Genomic DNA, 17,719 nt, shown 5'->3' with positions numbered 1-17,719 from the left:
TCTCTAACTCCTGACCTCAAGTTATCTGCCCACCTAGGCCTCCCAAAGTGCTGGGATTACAGATGTGAGCCACCACACCTGGCCCCCTTACATAAAAGTTATTAAGTATTTCTAGATAGCAAGAGGGAACTATTAAACCAAGTGTGGGTCCCTTCCAAATGCACAGACCACATGCCCATGAAGTTTAGCAAGCATGCCCTGTGAGAGTGTATTATTTTTACTGAGACCTGGGGAAGTTGGAATAAAACCAAGAGTGTTTTCAAGATGCCTGCTATAGTCAGCCAACAGTGGTAAAAGACACAAGAAATAACATGCCTTGTGCCTTTGTGAAGAGAAGTATTAGGTGAGGCTTTGAGGGGAAACAACTAGCGGAAAAAAAATGGTTAAAGTTAGATGCCAGCCAGGTGCGGTGGCTCACGCCTGTAATCCCAGCACTTTGGGAGGCCCAGGCAGGCAGATCACCTAAGGTCAGGAGTTCAAGACCAGCCTGGCCAACATGGTAAAACCCTGTCTCTACTAAAAATACAAAAATTAGCTGGGTGTGGTGGTGCACGCCTGTAGTCCCAGCTACTGGGGAGGCTGAGGCAGGAGAATCGCTTGAACCTGGGAGGTGGAGATTGCAGTGAGCCGAGAATGTGTTACTACACTCCAGTCTGGATGACAGAGTAAGACTGTCTCAAAAAAAAAAAAATGCCACAAAACAGGCATGCAGAAAAGATAGAGAGATAATTGGGAATTAGAGTTGGAAGAGGACAATTTGGGGAGGAGTTAAGACTTACTCTTGGTCCTGAATGAAGCATATATTTGGAGAGAAGATATGGGCTGGGAAGCCAGGAAGGAAGCAAAAAGCGGAGTTAATAATCTTTTAGCAGAGACCAAAAGAAGTAGAAGGTAGCAGTTCTAAAAGTTCTAATAATGGGGAAGGACAGCAATGATTTCTCTACTCAGGTAAGATAACTGCACTTTCCCATCATACACTATTGGTTTAACCACTGTCTTTTAAGGACCCCAAAGCAACTTTAGTCTCTGATTAGTAGTTGGTGCCTCCGAGAATGATGGGGCTACAGCTACATATCTCAAAACTACCTCTCCCCTCCAGCCCCACGACCAAACCAGCCCTCCCTCTTAGCCTATCACAGGAAACTGGTGGCCTGGTGAGTCCCAGAGATGGTGGTTCTTTTCCTCAGCTTTTTTCACGGCTCCCAAGAAAGTGAGACACCAGGTGTGTACATCCGAGGCTAGGCAGACACTCCAACCTGGCCTGTTTTCCCAGCTGCTTTATAAACCTATGTCTGAGAGTGGGTCACCCTGGCTTCAGCACTCAGCAAAATTAGGGCTTTCAGAAAGGTGCAGATGCTCTACTAAAGGCCAGAAGCTCAAGGAAAAATGCTCATTCTTTCTCATGGGTATGTACTATTTGTCTATAGTATTAATACGTCCTCACTCTTAACAAAAAACACCTGCTCCTCCCATAAAGCTCTCCCAAAAAGACAAAAGAGAACAAAGAGTCAATGAAGAACTTACCGTAGGCTAATGATTTTCTTCTGGTCTGGGGAGTCGGCCTCCACAGATGGGGTAGGGGATTGGGCTGTCGGCGACTTGCAGGCTTTCTTTTTGTCTTCCACACCATTCTCAGCCTCTGAGCTGGAGAAGAAAGGAAAACGCTTCATCTTAGACTTTCAGAGAGAGGTAGCTGGAAGGAAAACAAGTAACCTGGCTTTCTAGAGAGTGGAATGATTTTCATTCCCCACTGATAGGCTAGTTAACTTTGACAGCTAGGCCCTTTCCCAATCTCCATTCTAACCCCTTGCCTGGTGCCCCATGGGCAGTAGCTGCAGGTCACACCTGTTTCAACTGTAAATGCCAGACAGTGTGGACTTGCTAGCTCCCAGGTCTGTGTTGCCTAGCTCTGCTCTGCATAGGCTGTGCTGGGGCAGCAGATCACCTGGAGGCTGGGAGGGCCCTGCACACACACGCACACGCACACGTGCACATGCACATGCACACGCTCATGTGTGGCCTCCTGCAGGTGTGAGCCTTCCTGCTGGGAACCCCCACCCCTTTTGTTTGCACTTCTCTTATGTCACTTACATGTTGTTTAACCAAGCAGTTCCCTAAGCAACGTACAGTCTCTAATCTTTACAACCATCCAGACTAGGTAGCAGTTACTACCCTCATTTAATAGATGAGGAATCTGAGGCTCTTGCTATCTTGCCCAAGTTCACAGAGCTAGCATCTTTTTTTGTTGTTGTTTCAAAATCTCTTTTATTTAGTGTGTTTATCGCAGTCCTGCATCCAAATGTTACAGGAATTTTTTTTTAAATATACATTTTATTGCGTTTTAGGTTTTGGGGTACATGTGAAGAACATGCAAAATTGTTGCATAGGTACACACATGGCAGTGTGGTTTGCTGCTTCCATCCCCATCACCTATATCTGGCATTTCTCCCTGTGTTATCCCTCCTCAACTCCCCACACCCCATTGTCCCTCCCCTATTTCCCGCCAACAGACCCCAGTGTATAGTGCTCCCCTCCCTGTGTCCATGTGTTCTAATTGTTCAACACCCACCTATGAGTGAGAACACGTGGTGTTTGATTTTCTGTCCTAGTGTCAGTTTGCTGAGTATGATGGTTTCCAGGTTCATCCATGTCCCTACAAAGGACACGAACTCGTTTTTGATGGCTGCATAATATTCCATGGTGTATATGTGCCACATTTTCCCTGTCCAGTCTGTCATCGATGAGCATTTGGGTTGGTGCCAAGTCTTGCTAGCATCTATCTTACTTGAGATTCAAACTCAGTATGTCTGTCTGCAAAGCCTTTGTGTTCTCTCTCTCCATCCATTCCCCCAATCACCTACCCATCCATTTATCCCCATAATTAACTCTTCAGTGTGAGAGCTCCGGGATGGGGTGGGAATCTTATTCATCTTTGTCCTAACCACAGGGTCTAGGATAGTGTTGACCTACAGTCATGATCAATAAGCTTTGGAAAAACTGGGTCTGACCTTGGTAAAAGAGAGGGTGGAAGGGAGGAGAGGGGAGGTGAGTCAAGAGGTTTTGCGCATAGAACCAACAAATGGGCTCCCTCAGTCGGCTGGTGAAGCTCTCCTGGGAAGCAGGGGAAACCATTTCCAATGGGAAAGTGGGAAAGGAAGGGATGTTGAAGGAAGAATACAAAATGTTATTTACGGAGAACTTCTTTGGTGTGCCAGCTCAGTGAAATACAAACCATACTTATTAGGATGTGAAGACTCCATGGAGACTGAACATAAAGACTGACATATTAAGATGGCATTGCAAAGAGAGATTAGCTAATTTTTATTCTCATTTACCACCTATTTGGTATTCTCACCTGCATATGACTGTGCAGGCAGGAAACGGCACTGGTTAATTTAAGCTGTGTGGCTGCTTTGCTGACCACTTTTCATAGCGTATGAATGTTGCAGAATATGCAAGGAGTCCTATTGTAGTGTCAGAATTAAGGTCAGTATATCTGATAAGGATCTCTAACTAATAACCCCTACAAATGGTTCATACTCTTTTTTCTTGAGATGGAGTTTCGCTCTTGTTGCCCAGGCTGGAGTGCAGTGGCACCATCTCAGCTCACTACAACCACTGCCTCCTGGGTTCAAGCGATTCTCCTCCCTCAGCCTCCCAAGTAGCTGGGATTACTGGTGCCCACTACCACATTTGGCTAATTTTTGTATTTTTAGTAGAGACGGGGTTTTACCATGTTGACCAGGCTGGTCTCAAGCTCCTGACCTCAGGTAGATCTGCCCACCTCAGCCTCCCAAAGTGCTGGGATTACAGACGTGAGTCACCATGCCTGGCCAAATGGTTGATGCTCTTAATTTTGTGGTAAGCATTTCTCTTTTCCTAGTAGACACATATCTAAGGACAGAGGTCCAACCTTCTATTTCTTCAGTTCTTCTCAAAGCACTTAACACAGCTGCATACATTAAAAGGGCTCAGTCCATAACAGAATTGCATTACATGACAAAGGTACATGGAAGGCCAAGGCCTTGAAATATTATTAGGGAAACTCTGTTTTGGTTTAAAATAACAATTGGACTTTATTAAACTTAGCACCAAGTTTAGTTTGTGGACTCAAAGAATTTTAGAACAGTAAAAGGGGCCTTAGAGCATATCTCTACCTTTTTTCTCTACCCCCAAGACACATACACACATTATCTCTTCTCTTCAAAAGATTCAGGCAGAAATGTACTTGAGAAGCCCTCTTTAATTAGAGATTGCATATAGAACTTCGATAATCCATCTCAACATTCATTCAGATGTTTACTGAATTTTATGCAAGATCGGATTAAGACTTGGAGGGAGAGCCAGAGCTGTCCTGTGCAGTATCTTTGTGTGCATAGAGCCACTCCAGAAAAGGTGCTACTGGCAGAGATAAGGTGTTCCTTGCTCTGGGCAGAAATGGCCCAGCACTAAGGTCAGAAGGCAGCAAAACTGAGGCTAGATTTCAGCCTTTTTTTGACCCTGACCCATGTTGGTCAGGCATTTTTGTGCAGTGCAGGTGACCAACTGCTGAACCACATGAGGTGGTCCCGTTTCAGGACCCCTAGCTGAGCTCTGGAAAGATTACAGTGTATGCCTCTATATTGCCTACTCAAACAATGTCTTTCAAGGACTGAACATACAGTTGTACTCAAAGTAGCCTCTTTCTAGATAGTCTCCATTTCACTTCTTAAACTTGTGTCTTGTCTTCAGCACCGGTTCTCTCCTTGAAGGCCCTAGCCAGGGGGCACATCCTCCACATCACTTCAAAGTCTCCATGCTGGCTGCTGATTTTAAACTCACTAGGCATCTAATCAATTATTGCCTTGTACTGGTACCTTTTCTCCCAAAAATCGGAGTTATCCAGCACTAGACTAAGTTCCTTAAAGGCAGGGAACGTCTGTTTTTTTCCACAGCGTTCAGCTTAGCATTTGCTCATAGTGGTGATTTATACATTGAATGATGTGGATTAACTATGTAGTAGCTCAAAGAGGAAGTGAAATTCATCTATGGGTCAATTCGATTTTAGGTTTTACTTAAAGATGCTACAGGCTCAAGCAAGTTAACTCCTCACACAGGCGAGATTATTCCTGCAAGCGTTCCTTACCTTGGAGGTCTTGTCAGCAGGAAACTGAAACTATGTAGAATTCAAGCATCAGAGACTAGCCTGTGTTTGAGTGAGCAGTGTGGGAGGGGAAATGGAATGCTTCCTCAAGGCCTTTTGGAAACTCTGACCTTACTGTCAATGAAGCTGAACCAGGCCTCTCAGTAACTTTAAAGTTACGGTCAACGAAGCTGAACAGGTTTCATTTAAATCATGAAAATAAGGATATCAACTTTATTTATTTTTTAACCAGAAGACAAAGCCCTGTTAGGGACTTTGACTAAAAGAGTCAACTGAAACAAACAAACAAACCAAAAAACCAATCCTCCTTTTCAACAAATATTTACTGGATTGGTCCCTGCTGTCAGAGTGCTCAGAGCTTTGTAGGTGAGACAGGTAAGTAAGCTGGCAGTTGCAAATATCCACAGAAGCAGCAGAGAATGCTGGAGACACAGGACCAACCTTCACTTGGCCTTGGCAGGTTTTATCTCCTCCCATCTCCAACCCAATTTAAGCATCAGTTATGGTCCCCGCCTGAAAGCTTTTTAGTAGAAATTTCAGAGCAGTGAGACAGTCATGCTTATACCAACTAAACCTGACTTCACCTATTAGGGGACAGCATTTTATTTTTATTAATTTATCTTTTTTGAGACAGAGTTTCACTCTTGTTTTCCCAGGCTGGAGTGCAATGGCGTGATCTCCACTCACTGCAACCTCTGCCTCCCGGGTTCAAGTGATTCTCCTGCCTCAGCCTTCTGAGTAGCTGGGATTACAGGCGCCTACCACCATGCCTGGCTAATTTTTTGTATTTTTAGTAGAGACAGGGTTTTGCCATCTTGGCCAGGCTGGTCTTGAACTCCTGGCCTCAAGTGATCCACTTGCCTCAGCCTCCCAAAGTGCTGGGATGACAAGCATGAGCCACCGTGCCTGGCCAGGGTACAGCATTTTTATTACCAGCTAGGAAAAACTTGTTACAATAAAATACGGCCACACACTGTTACACAATTTATAAATAAAAAAACAAGTTGCACAATCCCTATCAACTATCTAATATTTGTCACTGCCCAGACCTCATTCGTTTGATGATGACTTAAGTTCGGCTTTCACAATTTTTCAGAATTAGAACACTGATGTAGAGTCAACTATCATTCCTCCTGGAGATAGTCTCTGTGAGTTTCAGGTAAACTCAATGCACCTTTCTCTTGTCACATCACTGGCCCTTTGCCCCTCCTGCTGATAATGTATCATATTCAGGCACCATCACGTGCAAGTTCAAGTAAATAGGTAGCTGAGGGCAGAAGCTATGATTAAGCTGTGTCTCAGGTGAAGAAAAACAAGTGTTTCACTGTGGTTCAGTCCAAGAAGGTGTGTTCCCTTCTAATTATAGTGACGAGTCCCTGTGTTTGTGTCTACCTACATGTTAATCTAAGCTAAAGGCATAAAAACATGTCACTAAGCTTCCTTATGGTAGTAGAAGTAGAGGTAGTTTTACATCCACTATTATTCAGGAAAAAAAAATCTTGGATCATTTTAAAGCCACAGTCTAGACCAACAAAGGTTTAGAAGTGTCTTGAAGATAGGATATGTTTCGTCAGAGGGTCTTCATAGGATAAATTCTGGGACATGGGATTGTGTGGTCATAGGTGGAGCTGTGAAAGTAGAGTGTTGCTGAAACCTTGTTCTGAAAACCAGGTTGGCACCTGGATTCACCAAGACCTGGGGCCTCATAGACCCTTGTTTTCAGAGTGCTGCCTGCTCAGTGGCTCCGTGGCTGGCAGATACATGCCACAATACTTGGGAAGCAAAGAGGTGGGCTATAGAGATGAGAGAGGGCTGGACAGCAACCACAGTACAAATAAAAAGAGGCCTCACAGTGACCAAAAGAAGGAAGTAGAATGGAATGTGGAAGTGCAAGAGTGGGCAATGGAGACAGGATGGCTGGGAAACACTTTAGCTTCTCCAATTTCATAAACTCAGAATCTCCCCAATTAGATTTCTAAGTCACGAAGAATGACCTTTCATTTACAATTCTGATACATATATTTTTGTTTGGATAACTATAAATCTCATTTATCTGTCTACATGTTTATTTCTGAATAGGCACTATAAGCGTAAGTATAAAATTTAAAAGTTACAAATGGAGAAACAAATTTTCCTTCTACTGCTGTTTCATGGTGACCCAATTTCTCCCCACAAAGGCACCTCCTCTCCCCAGCAACTTGTGTGTCCTTCCTGGGAGAGTCTGTGCACATATGAGCATGTGCATTTTTGAAGCATGAATGACAGATAGCATGCTATTCTATACCTTGCTTTTTTTTTTTTTTAAACTTATGGTATCATGGCGCTCTTTCCCTATCAGTACCCGTAGATCTTCCTTATACGTTTTAATGACTGCATAAAGTTCCGCTGTAAGGATGAACTGTTATTTAACCAGTTCCTTATTGCTGGGGTATGTAGGTGGATTTCAGCCTTTCTCAAATACTAACAACACTGCAACAAATTTCCTTATATGTTTATTACATGTGTGGATAATTTTCTGGAAATGAAACTGCTGTGTCAAAAGGTACATGATTGAAAAAACGTTATAGCTATTGCCAGATTGCCCTTAGTAGACATTTTGTGATCCACACCCAAATATACAACAGTGTTTATATATTCTCACTAACAAAGTGTTAGCCTTAAAAATATATATATATTTTGAAGTACCTAGCATAATACCTGGCACACAGAATAGCAATAATCATTTTAATCATGACTAGTGTTAAACTTTTTGATCTTTGCAAATGTAAAAGGTTGAAAAATATTCCGCTACAGTTTTAATTTGCATATTCTTCTTAGGAATAAAGCTGAGTGTATTTCCATATATTATAAATAAAAATTATTAAAATTTTTCTTGTTTTGTGAATTAGCTGTTCGCATGTACACTGTGCCAACTTATCTAATTGGTTGTTGATTGAAACATTTAGTAAAAATAATTCTTATGATAATTGCCTCACAGATTCTTAGTAACATCCTACAGTTGACTTTTAAAATAAACAATCTTAAACATTTAGAGAAGGTAAGTGGAAGCCAGGTATAGTGGAGTGTGCCTATTGTTCTAGCTACTCTGGAGGCTAATGTGGGAGGATGGACTGAGGCCAGGAGTTTCAGACCAGCTTGGGCAACATAGAGAGACCCCATCTCAAAACAAAGTTAAGTAGATATTAGGGGTCAGCATGACATTAAAATAAAACATTAATGACAAACTAGTTTTGTTGTTGATAGATTTACTAGCAGATAGATAAAAGGAGTGACAAAAATAAATGTGACAAGCTTTCAGTTTAGGGTGGAGAATGGGAGCACAGGTGTTTGCTTCTCCCTTCTCTCTAAGGCCTTTAAAATGAATATCTACAAAAGAAGTGATAATCCTGCTATAATAATGGAGGGAAACCGTCAACAGAAGAGTGATTTCCGAAACTTTCTGAAATATGGACAAACAGAAAGCAGAAAGTAAAGTACAATATTCACTCATGCAGCAAAGCAAGGGAAGCCATAGTCTTGAATATGGCCATCAACGGGAGATAAGAAAACAGAAGTCCAGCGAGGTGCTACAGGAGGAGTGAATGAGAAGTTGCTGAAAACACTCAATTTCATTAAAAGCGTGGCTGCGAGAAATCTTTGACGCTTCCTCCTCACCCTCCCTGGCTCAGACCCAAATTGCAGGCATTTAAGAGGGAAAAGCAGCAGAGAGCAGAGAGCAGCAGAGCAGTTGAGTTGTATCGCTAAAACAACTCAACAACTTAGGTGCAGAAAACCGTGGCAGCTCGTTATAGGGGATGGAGCCCCAGAGGAAATCGTCATCCTTCCGGTTTGAATATGGTAGTCCCAGGAAAAGTGCCAACTCCCTATCCATGAATGTACAAAGATGCAGGGCAGCTACTCTAGTCCCTTATTTTTTCTCTAGTCCCTCATTCTTTTTTTTCTTTCTTTTTTTTTTTTTTGAGATGGAGCCTTACTCTGTCGCTTAGGCTGGAGTGCAGTAGCCCGATCTCGGCTCACTGCAACCTCCGCCTCTCAGATTCAAGTGATTCTCCTGTCTAAGCCTCCTGAGTAGCTGGGATGACAGGTGTACAACACCATGCCTGGCTAATTTTTATATTTTTCTTAGAGATGGGGCTTTATCATATTGGCCAGGCTGGTCTTGAACTCCTGCCTCTACCTCCCAAAAGTGCTGAGATTACAGGCACAAGCCATTGTGCTCAGCCCAGTCCCTCATTCTCAAATATGAAATGACAACCAAGGATTGCCATTTCTTTGAAGACAACTTGAAGTCCGAAAGAAAAGACCAAGATGAACCAAGAAGAAAGTAAAATCCCAGGGAAACTGGCTTTGGTGAACAGATGAAAACAAAAGACAAATACACAAACAAGAAAAACAAAACCTATATCCTACTAATTAATATTTTCAGAGTAAGAAGGTAGCACCATGAAAGAGAATCACAGTGTTATGGAGAAGGAAACTCTATTTATCCCCCAATTTTTCCAGAGTCCAAATCCTTGCAATAGCCTATCAGGCACTTCAGGACCTGACCCGCACACCTCTCCGGATCCTCTCTTCTCCTTCCCTCACCCCAGTCCAACCCCACTCCACGCCCCCATGAGAAACCTGTGCACTGGTGTTCCCTCTGCCTGGGATGCTGTACCCCAGAGAGCCAAGTGACTCTCTCCCTTCAAGCTTTAACTCAAATGTCACCTTCTCAATGAAATATATATATTTTTCCCCCTCAGAGGGAGTCTTGCTCTGTTGCCCAAGCTGGAGTGCAGTGGTGCAATCTCAGCTCACGCAACTTCCGCCTCCCAGCTTCAAGCAATTCTCCCTCAGTCTCCCGAGTAGTTGGGATTACAGGCACACACCACCACACCTGGCTAATTTTTGTATTTTTAGCAGAGATGGGGTTTTGCTATGTTGGCCAGGCTGGTCTCGAACTCCTGACGTCAGGTGATCTGCCCACCTAGGCTTCCTAAAGTGCTGGGATTACAGGTGTGAGCCACAGTGCCTGGCCAAGACCTATTTAATCAAAGGAGATAAAGCATTAAGGGAGCAAAGGAAGATAGCAACAAGATACCAAAATTCAAAAACAGAATAGGCGTGAGAGGGAAAAACAAGACGTGTCAGCCAGGTACCTCTGTATCAAATGGGTAGGCATTCTAAACTGAGAGAGAAGACATTATTAAAGAAAAAACAAAGGGGGAGGTAAAATGGCAGAGGTTACTAATTTTTTATCCTAAAAAGTGGGGAGTCCAAGCGACAATCAGTAATTTAGATTGCTGTATTATTTAAAAGAGGCAATAAACAAATGCATGAAAATAGAAACTAGAAAGATATGCCTGTTTAAACCTAGGAAGAGAGGGAGGCAGGGAGTTAGTATAAGGGAGTTGATTCTTTTCCATCAAAACAGAAAGTTGAGAGAGAAGGTTTAATACTGATAAACAAAAAGAAAGATATACACATTTTTATAGATAATGAAGTCACCCCTACAACTAAAACTGGTACAGTTAGAAGTGGTAGGCTAGGTGTGGTGGCTCACACCTATATTCCCAGCACGTTGGGAGGCTGAGGTGGGTGGATCACCTGAGGTCAGGAGTTCGAGACGACCCTGACCAATATGGTGAAACCCCATCTCTACTAAAAATACAAAACTTAGCCGGGCATGGTGGTATGCACCTGTTGTCCCAGACTTGGGAGGCTGAGGTAGGAGAACTACTTGAACCCCGGAGGTGGAGGTTGCAGTGAGCTGAGATTGCACAACTGCACTCCAGCCTGGGTGACAGAGTGACACTCCGTCTCAAAAATAAAAAAAAAAAAAAAAGAACAATATATGTTGTAAAAGGTATTGTGTCATAAAGAAGGTGTCTATGGAATTCAGAAACCTCATCTAATTGTAAAGAGGAGACTCAGAGAAGTTGTGTGGGAGAAAAAAGCATGATGCCCTTGTATGGGGAGGGTACTATTTCTTTCCTGATTAAGTAGAAAAATAATATAATTGTCAGAAATACATTTCAGTATAAGAAACCAGAAATGTAAATTATATTTCTATTTGTTATATATAACAGCAAAAATAAAATAGGCCCTTGGATTGGAGAAATCAAAACTTTCATTACTGCATCACAGCTGTTGTGCCACCTCTCTGCCCAAAGAAATGCTGTAGTTACACAATGATTATTGTGGAAGGACTGAGATTTGAGCTGGATACTTACAATTTGGACTCGAAGAGATGCCATAAGGGCATGAGAAACACAAGGAAAGGCAGACACAAAATATGCAGACAAGGAAAAGTCACTCTCATAAGGAAATCCAGCAGGGTTTTCTTTTTTTCTTTTTTTTTCTGAAGTACAGGCAGCAGGAAGAAGCAGAAATTAAGTTGTGAAGTTTGACGCCTAATGAGGGAAGGCTACTTTTAGACTTCATTTGACTGGTGGTAGGGACTAATTGAAGATTTTTAAATGGAAGGAATGAAACGACAAAATATTAAATGCCCCCCTTTTATACATGATGGAGTTGACGAGCTATGGGCTCCTAGAGGACTATATTCCTATCTATACAAGAACAAGGGAGGGCGGAAGCTGAGATGAGAGATAACAGAAAGGCATGTAGGGAGGTGACTCTGAAGGCAAGAAGTGGATGCTGCATTGGACGGCTAATCCAGAGATAACATTAGAATGATAGGGAAAGCACTCAATGGAGAGGAACGTCCAAGATATCACCAAGGTTATCTGGGGGATGGAGAGGATGGCACTGCCACTAAAAGTTACAGGGAACACAAGAGAAATTGTAGTTCGGTTGAGAAGGATTTTGTAAATTTAATTTTAGACATAATAGATGTATATTGATAGCAGGTAGAAAACTGTATCTAAAAAAACCAAAAGAGCCCCCAAATAAGTCAACAATTGAAAGAGTATCAGACTTTGCAGAAGAGGGGTTCTGGCAGTTTGGAAACTAATTCCATCGAGTCTCAAGCACACTGCTGTAGTGAATACAAATATATAAACACCAGCAGCAATAGCAGGGCTAGAGAAATGGTTTAGCAGAGGCCACCATCTGGCCCCAATAACCTCCTTAATATAGTCTCAATGAAGACCCCTCTGTTCTCATGAAAGTGGACAAGACATTGTCCCATGAACAATCATGTGATTCATTCCCACCTTTATCTACTCCTGATTCTGTTTTCCTAAAATAGTATGTCTTTCAAAGCCTAAGACAACTCATATAACTCCAAAAAGCAATTAATTGTTAATATTCTGATTCTGAAGAGACAGAAACCCAACTTAAACTAGCTTATGTTTTTTTAAAAAAGCAAGTAAACAGCCCCGGAGGGCTTTTGTCACTGGTTTAAGATGACGTCAACAGTAGACAGTGGCTGCAGCTGCAGCGATTTCCCTTTCACCCTTGGAACACAGAGCAATGATCTCTGGGATCTTCCTCTCCAAGTCTTCTGGGACATCAACGTGCAATTCATCCTCCTGAGACGCCGCCTCCTTTACGTCATGCCACTCCTCCAGAGCCAACAATAGCTTTCTGTTGAGTACCAGATCGAGGCATCTGGACATGAGCCAAGACTGTCCAATTTTGTAATCTCTCTTTGCTTTTCAAAAGAAATTCTCTGTTCTGGCCATGTTGGTCTTCTTACCTTGGCCGCTCTTATATCATGTTCCATTCTTCCTTTACGCATTGATTCTCATTTCTCTGCTCTCTCCTTTCTACATGCAGCAATCCATCATACCAGACCCCTAACAAATCCAATTACATCTCTGCTTTGATACTGGCCTCCGTCTCTTTATTTTCAACAATATAAGACATTATGAAATGAATACTTATTGTTTGGATATCTATTTGCAATACAGGAAAACAATTAGCATTTTAAAAAGGGCTTGGGCTTAAATTTTATCTCAAAACCTACCTCGTGCACTCCTTCCCAAGTGTGCTTGATAAGTTTTTGAAAAGGGGGTGGGGCAAGAGATAAAGGCTAGTCTTTTCATTTTCCCCACTGCTGAACTGGCATTGTGTGTAAACTTATTTTTCAAACTGATTATTGGTTAGATGAGCAATAATTTGAAACCATATGAAAGCTTGAGAAGACTGTCTTCATCAAACTAACTTCACAGCAGTGGCATTTTGAGGCCAAGCACAGTTGGAAAATAACAAAGTAAATTAGAAAATGCAGCAAGGAGGCAGCAATGGACTTTTCTAGATTCCAGCCAAAGAAGACTGATGCTGCTGATGGTGAATTCTCTTTTGTTATTTACATCCTCAGTACATGAATACTATTTTGCATTTTATATAATACTAACAGAGTTCCTAAAAACATATACTGAATATATGTCCTCCAAACTATACTATAACCTTTTTAGGAGCAGGGATTTTAAACATTTTTTTTTGAAGTTTTATCTTCGTTCCTTCTTTTTTGTTTTTTTAGATGGAGTCTCGCTCTGTTGCCCAGGGTAGAGTGCAGTGGTGTGATCTTGGCTTACTGCAACCTCCACCTCCTGGGTTCAAGTAATTCTCCTGCCTCAGCCTCCTGAGTAGCTGGGATTATAGGCGCATGCCACCATGACCAGTTAATTTTTTCTATTTTTAATACAGAAAGAATTTCACCATGTTGGCCAGGCTGGTCTCGAACTCCTGACCTCAGGTGATCTGCCCACCTCGGCCTCATATCTTTATTCCTTTTTGAAGCTCTTTTCCACCAGCAGTTGGATGTCACAATGAGCCACTTTTCATATACCTAAGATATATTAGAGGACATCTATTTGATTAAGGTTTTTGTCCTGAAGACTGTTTAGGGAAGAACTAGTTTTTAAATAGAATAAAAAGCTTACTCAATCTCTAGAGAAGAAAGACATTGTCGCTTTCAAAACAAAAATATAGAAATGCAAAAGAATAGGGCATAAAGTCCAGAAAAACGTATTTAGAGATAATGGAATTTTTCATTATTAGCTGAGGTCTATCATAAAAGAGACCAATATGAAACCTCATCTTAAAGGAACAGAAGATCAAAGAGAGAACAAAATTGTGAGGATGAGAACTTCAGGCAAAATCATAAAAGGTTATATTACTAGTATACAAAGGAGAAGAAAGGAAAGAACTGACTTATATATCAGGAATGCCAAAGAGAGGTGGTGTCTGTAGTACAGGACCTGACAGGAGAACAGAAAGACAAGGAATACAGTGGCTGAGGGGCTGGACTTACTGATGGAGGGTAAGCGTTGCTTCTGAATTTAAGGGGGAATAACAAGCCCTTCCATGGTTTCCTGAGATGTGGCAGTTTATGAAACTGATACTCATGAGAAAATTATTGTCTATCTTCTGATAGATGGGTATTGCAAGAGAGTAATGTCAGGGAAACCAGGTGCTATGGTCTGAATGTTTGTGCTCACCAACTATTTATATGTTGAAATTCTTACCCTTAAGGTAAAGGCATTAGGATGTGAGGCCTTTGGGAGGTGATTAGATTACAAGGGTTGAGCCCACATGAATGGGATTAATGCCCTAGTAAGGAGCTTATTAGTCCCTTCCACCACATGAGGATCCAGCAAAATTCAGCTGTCCATGAAACAGCAAATGTGCCCTTACCAGATACTGAATTTGTTGATGACTTGATCTTGAACTTCCAGCCTCCAAAACCATGAGAAATAAACTTCTGTGTTTACAAGAATGTCAGTCCATTTGCATTGCTATAGAGGAATATGTAAGACTGGGAATTTATAAAGAAAAGAGGCTTAATTGGTTCACAGTTCGACAGGCTGTCCAGGAAGCATAGCGCCGGCATCTGCTTCTGGTCAGGGCCTCAGAGAGCCTGCAATTGTGGTGGAAGGCGAAGGGGGAGCAGGCGCATCACATGGTGAGAATGGAAGCGAGAGAGAGAAGGGGAAGTCCCAGACTCTTTCAAAAAAACAGATCACATATGAACTAACTGAGCGGGCACTCACTCATCATCAAGGGGATGGTGCCAACCCATTTGTGAGGGATCCCCTCCCATGATCCAATCATCTTCCACCAGGCCCCGCCTCTGACATTGGGAATCACATTGGAACATGAGATTTGGAGGGGACAAACATCCAAACCATATCATTCTACCGCTGGTCCCCCAAATCTTGTCCTCACACTGCAAAATACAATCATACTTTCCCTAAAGTCCCCAAAAGTCTTAACTTGTTCCAGCATCAAGTGTAAAGTCCTAAGTCTCTTATGAGACTCATCTCCTAACACCTTGAGCCTGTAAAATAAAAAAAGTTATTTACTTCCAAGAAACCATGGTGGTACAAGCACTGGAAAAACATTCCTATTCCAGAAAGGAGAAGTTGGACAAAAGAAAGGGGAAGTAGGCCCTACACAGGTCTGAAACACTGCAAGGCAGTCATTTAGTCTTAAAGCTCCAAAACAATCTTTTTTGAGATTGTTTACACTATGCTTCCTGGACAGCCTGCAGAACTGTGAACCAAGTAAACCTCTTTTCTTTATACCCAGTTTCAGGTATTCTTTTATAGCAATGCAAACGGAGTAACATACTTGTAAACAACAGAAATTTATTTCTCACCGTTTTGGAGGCTGGAAGTTAAAGATCAAGTCATCGGGCTCACTGGTGCAAGCAGTGAGCTTCCAAGGTCTTGGACAGTTCTGCCTCTGTGGCTTTGCAGGGTGCAGCCTCACTGACTCTCATAGGTTGGAGTTGAGCAACTGTGGGTTTTCCAGATGTAAGGTGCAAGCCCCCAAAGGCTCTACCATTCTGGAGTCAGGAGGACAGTGGCCCTCTTCTTACAGTTCCACTAGGCAGTGCCCCGGTGGGCACTCTGTGTGTGGCACAACCTCACATTTCCCTCAGCACTGCCCTAGTACAGTTTTTGTGGTGGCTATGCCACTGCGACAGGCTTCTGCCTGGGCACCTGGGCTTTCTGACATATCCTCTGAAACCTAGGTGGAAGTCGTCAAGTCTTCTTCACTCTTGCATTCTGTGTGTCTGCAGGATTAACACCACATGGAAGCCGCCAAGGCTTACAGGATTAACACCACAACCTAGCAGTGGCAGCCTGAGCTATACCTGGGCCCCTTTGAGCTGAGGCTAGAGCCAGACTGGCTGGGATTCAGGGAGCAATGTTGTTTTTTTTTTTTGTTGTTTTTTTTTTACAGCAGTCTGAATGGACTGACACCGGTTTTAGAGGTTCTCTTCCAGGACAGAGAAGGAATGAGGACCAGGTGATAGGTAAGAAAGGAAATGGGAGGAGTCAGAAATGATAACCCAGAGTGAGGCATTGCTAGTAAACTTCACTGCAGAATGTTTCATTATGTTAATACAAATTCCCCTTGAATTATACTTCAAATCTCTTGTCTGACCTTAGAAAAATTGTATTTATGCTAATATGCTAATAAATTTTATCCAGGGAGAGAGAGAGAATATATTATGCTAGAAACACATGTATTTGGTCAGAAGAGAATGTTTTTTACCTATTAATAGTGCAATAACCTTTTAGATTAAAACAGACAAACACCAACCAGGGCCATTAGAAGCCGACTTAGAAGACAGAAATGTTTGCTTTTGTTTTGACGCACCCCTCCACTCCCCTGGAGACAAGCTGTGCTACTCTGGCCCTCAGCTAAGCCCCTGAAAGATGAGCTGCCTCTTGCCGCCCGGGCATCTGTGATGACTATCGCTCCTTCTTCCCTCTTATCCCCTTCATTTCCTGTAACTCTGTCTTCTGTTTCATGTAGGAGGAAAAAAAAAAGATCAAAAGCCAGAGAGAGCTTAAAAGACCAAGTACATGGGCATTGTAGCAGAGTTAAAAGTTACAATGGGAGTCCAAAATAGAGCCAGAAACCTGTCTCTTTGTTTCTCCCTCACTCAAACTCCGCATTGCTGCTTCCTCAGTCTCCTGTGTTCTGATCTTACAGTGCAGAGCCGCACACGTGTGAGGACAGAGTAGGGTGTTCACAGGACATGCCATACAGCACTTTCACAGAGGCCAGGCTCAGGTCTCATGCCATATCCCATCAAGGGGTCAACACGGGCATCAGCAGCACACGTGAAAATTCTCTTTGCTTAAATGCCAAGTACTATTAAAGCTCAGGTTTCTTTTTCTAATAGAAAATTAATGGAACTCAATCTCTAGAGAAGAAAGTTATTGTCACTTTCAAAAAGTGGAATATATCCATATATTAGTGAAAGCAGGTTTCCGTAAAAGGCTTTAGTTTAACCAAAACACCCTCAAACTAGACACATGTAAGGAAAAAGAAGTTCATGTTATCCCATGGCAAAAAATAAAAGAGTATAGTTTTAGTTATTTCAAATTGTGAGGTTTCAAAGGTATTAATCTACCTGAGAATGCAAGTGTCTCTTACCTGTATTTGGCTTTTCCTAGAATTTATCCCTGTTGTTTTTGTCATGTTTAGTGTTGGCAATATAGAATTTTTCCATACTGTTATCATTTAAAAATATACTATACCTGATTTTAATTATTATAAGTATCAAGATATCAAATAATTGTGAAACTAGTGATAACTCCTCACTGCTGTTAAAATGTTTACCCCAATATTTTAAATATAACTAACTTTTATGGGATAGAAGAA

The 17,719-nt window shown here is 42.1% G+C and overlaps 1 protein-coding gene across 6 annotated transcripts in view; it reads right to left on the bottom strand.

Moving 5' to 3' along the window:
* The window catches only part of GRAMD2B (GRAM domain containing 2B), a 117,351-nt gene that overhangs the window by 25,071 nt on the left and 74,561 nt on the right, over window positions 1-17,719 (bottom strand). For 4 of the 6 annotated variants that reach the window (XM_021677500.2, XM_021677501.2, XM_021677504.2 and 1 more), the window contains exon 2: window positions 1,525-1,644. In XM_021677500.2, coding sequence (XP_021533175.2) covers window positions 1,525-1,644 — 120 coding nt within the window. Of the gene's footprint in view, window positions 1-779; window positions 823-1,524; window positions 1,645-17,719 lie in introns of all 6 variants that reach the window. The other 2 variants (XM_064366275.1, XM_021677502.2) reach the window with 1 other exon arrangement.

This window comes from Aotus nancymaae, unplaced genomic scaffold, assembly GCF_030222135.1.
Source record: "Aotus nancymaae isolate 86718 unplaced genomic scaffold, 86718_ANA_hifiasm-v0.15.2.pri h1tg000064l_1, whole genome shotgun sequence".
Lineage (NCBI taxonomy): Eukaryota > Metazoa > Chordata > Mammalia > Primates > Aotidae > Aotus > Aotus nancymaae.
Note: the sequence above shows the minus strand (reverse complement) of the source record. Positions and strands in the feature narration are given on the sequence as shown.